At 36.9% G+C, this 10887-nt stretch overlaps 1 protein-coding gene and 1 long non-coding RNA gene across 2 annotated transcripts in view; both read right to left on the bottom strand.

Annotated features, from left to right (window-relative positions):
• Window positions 1–5325, bottom strand: part of LOC107552982 (uncharacterized) — an 11867-nt gene extending 6542 nt beyond the window's left edge. Inside the window, exons 1-2 of the long non-coding RNA XR_001604917.1 lie at window positions 5251–5325; window positions 4989–5080 (exon numbers count right to left, since the gene is read on the bottom strand). This is a non-coding gene — a long non-coding RNA (uncharacterized lncRNA). The remainder of the gene's footprint in view (window positions 1–4988; window positions 5081–5250) is intronic.
• Window positions 5326–7611: 2286 nt separating this feature from the next.
• LOC107552961 (trichohyalin-like) overlaps window positions 7612–10887 on the bottom strand; it is a 115683-nt gene continuing 112407 nt past the window's right edge. Inside the window, exons 23-26 of the mRNA XM_016235023.1 lie at window positions 10688–10855; window positions 9343–9510; window positions 9094–9261; window positions 7612–7671 (exon numbers count right to left, since the gene is read on the bottom strand). Coding sequence (XP_016090509.1) covers window positions 7612–7671; window positions 9094–9261; window positions 9343–9510; window positions 10688–10855 — 564 coding nt within the window. The remainder of the gene's footprint in view (window positions 7672–9093; window positions 9262–9342; window positions 9511–10687; window positions 10856–10887) is intronic.

The raw sequence follows: 10887 nt of genomic DNA, 5'->3' as shown, positions 1-10887 counted from the left end.
GAGGGGGGGGGGGGGGGGGGGGGAGCATGTCTTGTAAAAGCATCTCTTTTATTTCTCTTCCAAAATGTACACATTAGTAAATATATATATATATATATATATATCTCAGAGTGCAGTGATAAACATCCCTCCCGATGATCTTGATCAAGGGCTGTCATTAAACGCAACCATATATGCCCTCCTGCGTAGCAGTATAACCACAACCATCGATTTCTGATGGAACGACTGAGGCTATTATAAGTTATTTATCACAACAAATCAAGCAGTCATACTGTTCTGTATTCACTAAAAGCTGAATCTACTCATCCAAAGGATCAAGCCCCTTCTTCTTGGAAGAGTCCATCCATCCATCCATCCATCCCCCCAAAAAATAAAAATCTACATAGAAATATAACAACCAACTAATAAAAATGAAAACAAGCACAAAACAAAATTTTAATGAAAACTAAATATTCTTTGTATCAGTGTCATGTGGTGTGACCATCAAGTAAAAATTCAGACATTTAAAAAAAAAATGAATACACACAAATGTATCTTAATTATTAGCCGGGTTTCCATCCAAAGTTGTGAATTTAACTTATGCGCAAAACTGGAATATCGCAAAAAAAATTTGCGAACAAGCATCGCTTCCATCCAACAAGTCAAAGAGAACAAAATGGTCACTTCCTGATAAACTGGCACTATAAATCACTAAGAAAAGTGATATAAGTCATATATAATAAATTACTTGCGCCTCAGAACGAGCAGACGAAACGCAATGAATGCGGTAATTGCTTTCGGAGGTGGATGCTGCTGTTTGGGAACACAGTCATGTAAGACATTTCTGGGAGGCAATTATACAGAAATACTTTGATGACAGACTTTGCTCGAGCATTTCCGAATGACCAAAACAACATTTCAGATGCTGTGAATGAGATCGGTCCGCTGGTTATTCAGGTTATGCAGTACCATAGCGCAAAGTCACATTACTTTTTTTTTTACACATTTTCATCTCTCATTATTCGCATGAACCCTTTTTCGCACAAGTCAAAAACCACCTCAAGCGAGCGTAAAAACTTTTTTTGTGAATTAAGGCATTTTTCAGCGTTTCCATCTCTCGATTCTGATGCGATACTTCAAAATGCGCATAAAAGCAGGGTGATGGAAACCCAGCTATTGTTTTCATAAAAAAGTTTACATTATTTCATAAATAAAAAAAATCATGAGGGTCTGCAGGTGTCTTCTCTATAATTTTTTTTCTCTCCATGTTAGTTGGACCACATGTCTTTGAATAGGTGACAAACTTTTTTTTTTTTTTTAAATATTAATATTAGCAGTATAGTATTTAAATAGCAATATATTCCAAGCCTTCAGTAGCCATATGATAACAGACTAAATGAAGTCATTATTCTTTGACCATCATCATGCTCATGTCCACCAAAGGACTACAAAAGTTCGACATACTACAAAAATGGTGTGTTGGTGCCATTTCAAACTATTGCATATATTGCAGCAGGTTCTCAAGTCTCTCATGACCAAATGTCACTGACATCAAACCTGACGAAGAACATTTTAATGGCAACATCTGGTGTGAGAGTTACAGCAGAGAAAAATAGCAGTGAATAATAAAAATTCACCTGTGTTCCAAGAAATAAACAAATTCATAGAGGTTTGGAAGAATATGAGGGTTAGTAAATGATGACAGAATTGTCAATTTTGGGTGAATTGTTTCTTAAAAATGCACTATGCATTATTAGTCAAGACACTTTCTGGGATAACGATACCAAATGCTTCATTGGCTTTTCGACTTTTCTTTGAATAAACTTTCTGAAGTAGCATAACTGTGTAAAGTTAGACCCTGAGCAGGTCTCTCACTCTCTTGCTCCTTCTCCATCATCAATAATGGAATAAGGTGGCATGTGGAGCAGGTCCCGGACCTTCAGAACAAAAAGGGAAGATAATGGATTCAACCCTGCAGGACGGACTCATCAGCACGGTTCAGATTGGGTTCAGACCGGCAGCTCCAGCCCTGGGCCTCTACTATGCCAAAAGTTCTCCAATCATCTCTAAACTTCTCCTTTCCAATTTCACAAGTGTGAATCAGATCATACCCCATTACAGAGAATAAGCCTGTACCTACAGAGCGGGATCATTGCGCGGCAAGAGGACAGACTGAGGTGGCTAATGGTGACACGGTTATAGGACACCTTTTCTCTGCATCTGAGAGAAATACCAACCTAATCACAACAAAGACGGTCTCGCTGATGTTATGCATGGGTATGGGATAACAGAGAATAGAGGAAGAGAGAAAAAATAATAAGACAGGGAGAGGTGTAATAGGAAATGGCCAGCATTGGGTCATTCGGGAATTATAAGAAGAGAAGAAGAAAGATCAAACTGGACAAAACCTGCATTTAAGACCTGTTCACAAGGAAGACTGAGGCTACGGCCTGTTTGCCAAAGAGGTGAATGTTAATATTCACTCAGTGATGACTAACTTGTGAGGCGAGCGCTGCGGTTATCATGAAATACAGGTGATTATTACAAATAAGGTAAGAATATTATCAAAATATATTACAAAGAATACAAAAATGCAGGGAAATACAAATTCTACAGGGTAGCTGTACTCAATCTATCATATACTTAAACTGCAAGGATTTGAAACAGCATTTTGTAATTTAGATGTGCTACTAAAAGTATAATTATTATGCATGCAGCTCATTGGAAAGCTACATGGATTATTTGAACTTTCATATTCATCAGACACAGCAGGACAATGTAAAAATGCAAAAATGTGACTTAAATGGTGACCAGTAATAGGATCGAACAATCTAAAATATATTTCATGAATTCGCCTGCCCATCCAGTCCTGATGGCTAATTGTAAATGAACTTGGCTTGCTGTCCTCGACGGAAATATATTATTTAATATATATTAGGGATGGGTCACGATTTTCGAATATTCGATTAGTTGATTTAATTATAGAATATCTAAAAGGTTGTGCTATTATTGTCTTAAAACATTTCCCCATGTCTTCCGTGCTGAGGCAGTGGTGACGCGTTCATGTGGCGCTGCCAATTAGGGTTGCCAGGTTTTCACAAGAAAACCCGCCCAATTGCGACTCAAAACTAGCCCAATGGCGTTTCGAGGGGGTCCCCAGTTAAAAATCACATTCCGGGGGGTAAAATACATGTTTTTTGGCGGGGTTCCCCTGCTAAAATTCGCACTCCAGAGGATAAATATCATGTTATTGGAGTCGCTTCAACCCGCGGACATGAAAAACAACCCGCAGCAACAGTGTTAAAGTAGACTTGGCAACACTGCTGCCAATGGACATTTTTCACATTTCGGGGTTTCTCAGCAGCGGAAGTCGTCATAGTTGGGTTAACTTGAAGAGCAGTGAATGGGAGAGTACCACAAATATATTTTTTGAATTCCCATTTGCTCAAATAGCAAAAGAAAAACTCCACGATAGTGTCTTCATGACTTTCAATAAAAGGAAAGAAATTGAGAGAGACTAATAACGGCAGTCAGAAGAGGGAACGTTGTCAAATTTACCATCCCTCCCATAGACGCTGGATTAGAAACACCCTCGTATTAGCGTTAACTGTTTTTTTGTATAATTTGATGCAAAGGTGATATAATACATAGAATAGTGTTATAAATGTACATACATTTTTTTAAAAATACAAATATGAAAAACTTTCGAGGATTTACGATGCTGATGACCGTTAAACGCGTCATCACAGTCTTGTGAAATGGGTCCATAACGCACCTAAAAGCTGTCAAAGACAACAGAAGAACACACTCAGTAGCACACTGTAGACTTGCGTGGCATAAAAAAAAAGACTTGCGTAGCATATAATGGTTACAGTAACTTGGGACGATGTCAAAGAAGAGTGCTGTGCGGAACACAAACACTCTCGACTGGGTTAGAGGTGTGTCTGAATCCGTGAAAGGCGCGGAAAACAAATAACGCCCTCTACAAACCCACTAAAGGGACATGGTTAGCCGCTTGCTAGCCATAGCCTGTTACATTACAGTACATAACGTTTCACTTACCACATAAACAGAGTAAGGAGAGGTGACTGATAGGAAGATGGTGAATGATTTGCAGATCCTGAGCACCACTGACAAACACCTAATCTTGTAAAATGTGTAGTAAGTACTGCCGAGTGCTGCTCCGTATGTGATCGCGAATCTTGAAAGTGAAAGTAAAAAACAAGCGAGCGTTTATAAGCGATTTCAATGCCCAGCATATTAATAACGGCTCCCTGATGCCCGCAGTTTATATACAGTGTAATTACCCAACGATATAATTGTGACGAAATGGAAATGTCCTAGCCTTATGAGCAGTTGATTTATGCTAATCGACAGACTGTTATGTTAATAAGTGCCGTAATTCGGTTATGTTTATTATATTAATACGTTTCAGCACGTTATGATCATTATATGGCTTGAGTTAAGGTAGCCTATCTTCTGAATTAAACAGTTTATCATACATATTGAAAGCGTGAATCCCGTCTCTCTCCATCTCTCTCTGTTTATGGGTGTTTGTGCGTGCTTGCGGGGGAGGGGTGCGATTTTCGAATAATAATCAAATAATACCCAGCGATTTTCGAATATTATTTTTGCTTGGAATGCCCATCCCTAATATATATTAGGGGTAATATTTTTGAATGCTTTAGAATGTCTCTTGTGCTCATCAAGGCTGCATTTATTTGATCAAAAATACAGTAAAAATAGTAATATTCTGAAAATGTAATTTCTTCCTCTGACGCAAAGCTGAATTTTCAGCATCATTACTCCAGTCTTCAGTGTCACATGATACTTCAGAAATCACTCTACTATGATGATTTGCTGCTCAAGAAACATTTCTGACTATTATCAGTGTTGAAAACAGTTGTGCTGCTAAATATATTTTTTTGTGTGGAAAACATGATACATGTTTTTCGGGATTCTTTGATGAATGGAGTGTGTTAGAGGCTTTGCGCTGGAGTGTGTGTTACCTTCAGTCGCTCTGCTTCCATTCTCTCTTTATCCAGCTGCTTTCAGCCTCCTGATTTCCCCCTGTAAACCCTTCACATTCTCCTGAAGGTGACTGCATGAAGACAGGACAAACATTACAGCCTAATCCCATTTCACATGAGTGTACCCTCTCACCGTATCTTCGCATGCACATTCCCTGCTACTTGGACCTAAAATCCATGTTTGTACACACTCCAACTGAGAGGAGCGGAAACAGCTTTGGACAGGGTGAGCGGGGCTTACTCTCTCTCAGCTGTCAGGTGGATGATCTTCCTGCTCTGGTCTTTGATCTTGAGTGCCAGCTTCTCATTAGTGTGCCTGGAGTGGAGCAGGGGCAGAGATAATGGGCTGCAGTGAGGAAGCTGCGAGCTGCTGTCACAATGAACCATGATGCTGAATGATAATGATACAGCCATTATAACACTGCCTCTCTCTGGATGCAGAAGTTCTGATGCACCACAGACACTTTCTAGACTTTGTAAATCTATATACTGTTTCCAACAGGAACCATGCACTGCAACATGCGATACAATTTACGACATGCAATGCAGTAAAAAGTCATATTTGATGTTATGTAAGGGAAAACACCTGACAGATGGTCATTATTGCAAAATAAACACCAAAAGGGTGATTAGGGAGAAAAAAAAGCGTAGAAAGCGTTTTCACTCAGAAATTGTTAGTAAATTTCATAATTAATGACAAAGAACTGAATTAAACACATTTAATTAAATGTGAAATTTGGTAGTAGAAAGACTGAAATAGCATTCTCTTGTTTTATTAAAATATATACAAAATATAATTTAAAACAACATAAACACATAAATAGGTATGAAGTATTGAACTGAGTTGAAATTATATTATGTGAGATGGAATGATACAAAACACATTAAAGTAGCACAGCTACACTACAGAAATTATTTTTAACTTGTAAATAAAGATTTTTGGAGTTTGTTTTTACAAAAAATACTCCTTTATTCTTTCTACTTCAAAATTTCAGGTTTAATTCAATGTGTAACTTGCAATTTCTTTGTAATTATTTGTTAAATTTACTAGCAATATTTGAGATAAAATCGTTTCAAAGTAAATTAATTAGCTGCCTGGGATCAGTGTTACTATTACTATTACTGTTACTATTATAGCATTTATAAATATTTCCAATTCACGTTGATTTTATATTATATATTTTTAATTTTCATTTGAATTTTAGTCATTTTATGTGATTCTGTGAATATTTCTATTAAGATTTCTATTTATTTTCAATTTTAGTAATTGTATACCTTCAACATAAACATATTTATTTCCAGTGGCCAAGGCAACATTTCTAATTTTCATATCTTTATTTTTTTTATGTAATGTGTACTTTTCATCTAGTATTTAGATTTAATTTCAGCTTTATTTCAATGAACAAAAATGACTTTTAATAGTTGTAGTTAACAATAATGACGCTGCCTTGGATGATCAATTACACAATTTAGTTGTAATTATGCAAAATAATTTTCTCTAGAATGCAGTGATCGACCAATCAGAATCAAGCATTCCAACAGCTCTTTTTACACTTACAAAAAAGTACCGTGGCAATATAATACCATGATTACATGATTACATGTCCAAAAGCGTTGAATGTTGTATGTTGTTGAATGCATTTGAGACTTTAGTCTTTGCAACTTCAGGGATCTTATCTATGCACAATCAGCTTGTAACACTCCAAAGAGAGAGGAAAACTTGAAATCGCATCATATGACCCCTTTAAAATGCAATAATATTTCACAATATTACTGTTTTTTCTGTATTTTGATCAGATAAATGCAGCCTTGATGAACTTAAGAAATATAAGAAGAACATAAGAGATCATACTGATCCCAAACTTTTGAACGGCAGTGTATATACATAGTTTGGGGTGTACAATATGCTAAAAATATTCCTCTGCAAGCAGAGGACGCAAAATACAAGTGCTGACTTAATCTTTACCTGCGTTAAACTTTCTCTCCCTGAACAAATCACTATTACACTCTTATGATGTTGCAAATCTATAGCAGCTCATGCCATTTTGGCTCATATGAGATCTCAGGTTTTCAGCATAGGAGAATTCAGCTTGAAATTCAAAGGTAGACTAGTTTCATGGCTAGAAATGCTGTCAGTGTGTAAGATGGTGGAGTGCGGTGACCTTTACCCAGAGCGCACACACTGCAGAGGAGAGCCAATAAAAGGCGGTGAAGAAAAGGAGAAAGACAATTAAAATGCTGCGTGTGTGTGAGCGGGTTATGAGGTAGTCTCAGACACCTGTGCAGCTTTATATCCAACTCTAATCCCTCTGTGATCCCACACACACACTCAAATGAGATTCTCGACTCATCAGTTTCTTCCATTCACACCTGATTTACAGACGGGGGCCGGAGTATATTTGAAAACCCACACACACACACACACACACACACACACACGCCCATTGTAATCATAGCACCTCACACACATATACTCCATATGAATACACAACCTTATGCAACCATAATTATGTGCCAGGCAGACAAACACGCACACAGAAATGATAGCCGCCTTTATTCTCGCTTCCCTGCAAACCACGTTCCACACGACTGGCGAGAATCATTACTGGCCTTCCTCTGATATGGCTGCAGCACCAACAGCAATTATTTTTAAAAGCCCGAGCTGAAAACAAACAACCGATGCACAACACACGCGCATAATCATTATTTCTGCAGTCCAACCGGAGTGTGTGCGTATGTATGTATACATTAGGCCCTGGACAGTGGAGACACTTTATTTTTTTATTTTTCAGTTTTATTGTTATTCTGTGGAGTTTGCTGACCATAAAATGACGAGGATGGTTATCCAAAACCAATTAGAGTTACCCTACAACACTGACAGCACTTAAAGAATGAGAGTGAGTGGTTTAAATTACTACACTGGCCCTACTGTCTGCATGAGCACTGCAGTTCTGCACATATTTCAGGAACTCCAAGAAAAAGTGTTACGGAGGGGTTTGCCAAAGTCAGAGAACTCCCTTCCTTATGGACATCACTGTTGGTTCTGGAACATTCCTATCAACCGATCAGATTTTAGGATTAAGTTCGGGTTTGTGGCTTCAGTAACATTATTATTAGTCAACCATTTGAGGTAATTAAAGGGACTGCTCACCCAAAACTGAAAATTCTGTAATTATTTACTCACCCTCATATTGCTCCAAACACATTAGAATTTGGTTAATCTTCGAAACAGAAATTAAGGTATTTTTTAATGAAACTTGAGAGATTCCTGTCCCTCCCTCGAAAGTCCAAGCAACCAAAACTTTTAAGCTTTAAAAAGTTCATAAAGACATTGTAAAAGCAATCCATATGAAGCGGTTTAATCAGTCTTCTGAAAAGATCACTTTATATGATAAACAGAGTAGGCTTTTATATTACATTATTTACAATTTCGCCTTTTATTTACATTAAAACAGAAAAAAAGATTTTGCTGAAAAAGCATGAAAAATAATGAAAAAAATATATATAAATAATAATAAAAAAAATTCAGATGACCTAATTGTGCGTCTAATTGCATTTAAAAACAATAACATGTAAATTTCCTTTTTACTTATTGAATTAAAAAATTAAATATCCATCCATTTGAAAAGTATAATGCATTTTACTTTTAATGAAATGCATAAACAAATACTAGCATGGGAAACAGAAAAATGTAAATTACATTCATTTTATTCATTTAGCACCAAATGCTGCACATATGGTTACGAAAATGTCAGTTAAGATACAGGAGTATGTTGTTACTTTACAGGGATTTTGCATATTCTATTTCTTACTGAATTAAGACCATACACATACATCTACAAAGCTGCAGTTATTCTAGTGGCTGATGTTCCCAAATACTTAAATACTATAGTATTTGACTACCGATGCCAAGATCGTGGGTTCGATTACCCTGGGAATGCATGAACTAATAACAAAAGTATACCTTCAATGCAGTGTAAGTTGCTTTGGATAAAATCGTCTCGACTGTTGCATAAATGTACATGTTTTGTCAACAAATATAGACTGAACAATGAATCCCAATATGCATATGCATCAGTCCTACCTCCTCCTGAGAGCACCTGCTCTCACTGTGCGCTCTCTGTAGATCTGCGCTCATCTGTCTGACTCTCTCCTCCTGAGTCTCCCTCTCCTCTGTCAGCTGGATCAGGCACTGCTGCAGACGGGCCTGCTCACTCCTCTGGGCCGTCCCCTCTCGACTGTACTCAGCCAGCTAGAACACACAGCGATATCTGTCTCCAGTGTGTTAGGCATGGTTCACAATGTGTCTGTGTGTTAGTGGAAGTGAGCATACCAGCTCCATGTACTCTTTATGAGAGGCCTGTGCTGTGCTGAGCTCCAGTCTCAGCTCTCTCCCTCTCTGATCGGCCTTGGCTGCCTCTTGTACCCCCTGCCGCCACCTCTCCCGCTCCTGCTCCAGCACCAGCTTCAGCCTGGACACTGTTGCCTGCAGAGTGCTCATCTGAGAAAAGAGCAGCAAGAAATGCAACATTTAATTTACACTACTGTTCAAAGATTGGGGTCAGTAAGATTTATAGATTTATTTATTTTTGAAAGAAATGTATACTTTTATTTAACAAGCATGCATTAAAAAGCTTTCACATTGTCACCAAAAATAAAAATGATAAAAAATAAATAAATACTGTTCTTATGAACTTTCTATTTATCAAAGATTCCTGAAAAAATCTATCATGGTTTCCATAAAAAATATTAAGCAGCACAACTGTTTTTAACATGGATGATAATAAAAAATGTTCAGAGGAAGAAAATTTCGATTTTATTTGATGTTTTCTGTTTTCATTTGAATTTTAGTTCAAGTTTTAACTTTGTGTTTTTGTATTTTTTAAATGTCTATATAGTTTTTTAAATTAAGTTTTAGTTTTTAGTTTCAGTTTATTTAGTTTTAAATTGAAATAAAACTTAATGAATCTTAAAAAAAATGAGAAATGTTGACTTGATAACTAGCTGAAATCCCAAAAATACACATTTTTTATATTTTATTTTATTTCAGTTGTTTATTTTTATTCAAAGAATGTATTTTTTTTTATTATGGTTTTAGTTTTAGTTAATGATAATAACCCTGTTTCTAAAGGATCATGTGACAATGAAGACTGGATTAATGACTGCTGAAAATTCAGCATGGTCATCACAGGAATAAATTCAATTAAAAAATGTATTACAACAGAAAACGATTATTTTAAATAGTTATATTATTTTACATTATTTCTGTTTTAACTGTATTTTTGTTTACATAAACGCAGCCGTAGTGAGCATAAGAGACTTTTAAAAACATTGTTTCTTTTAAAAACATTAAAAAAAAAAATCTTACTGGCCCTCAACTTTTGAACAGTAGTGGACACCACCATAAAATATTACATTTTCTTACTACTCCTTTAAAACCATACTGGTTAACCAGTTCAAGTAGCATAGTACAATATAGTTAAACAACTGCAGGTCCCCGCCAGCTGATACAAGGTGCTCTGTCCAGGTTAACCAATATGGCCAACTTTGTTCCTAGTGACTCATAGTCCAATGATTAATCACTCAAACTTGTTTGTACCAGCTAATGACTAGGTTTGGATGGGTTATAGGACCTGGAGCTTAGGCTGGATAATTAATATATGGTGTTCCCATAATACCTCTTGGTAGTGTTTCTGCACTTGCTCATCTCTGGTCTCCAGTTCTCTCCTGCACAGCTGCAGCTGAGTCTGGCTGTTCACCTCTTCTTCCTGCAGTCTGCGGATGGTGAGCTGCAGCTCAGAAACATGCTCCTGATGTGTGTTTAGAAGCTTCTCCTGTTCACACATCTACAGCACACACACACACACACACACACACA

This window comes from Sinocyclocheilus grahami, unplaced genomic scaffold (genome assembly GCF_001515645.1).
Source record: "Sinocyclocheilus grahami isolate Dianchi unplaced genomic scaffold, SAMN03320097.WGS_v1.1 scaffold462.1, whole genome shotgun sequence".
NCBI classification, from domain to species: Eukaryota; Metazoa; Chordata; class Actinopteri; order Cypriniformes; family Cyprinidae; genus Sinocyclocheilus; species Sinocyclocheilus grahami.
Note: the sequence above shows the minus strand (reverse complement) of the source record. Positions and strands in the feature narration are given on the sequence as shown.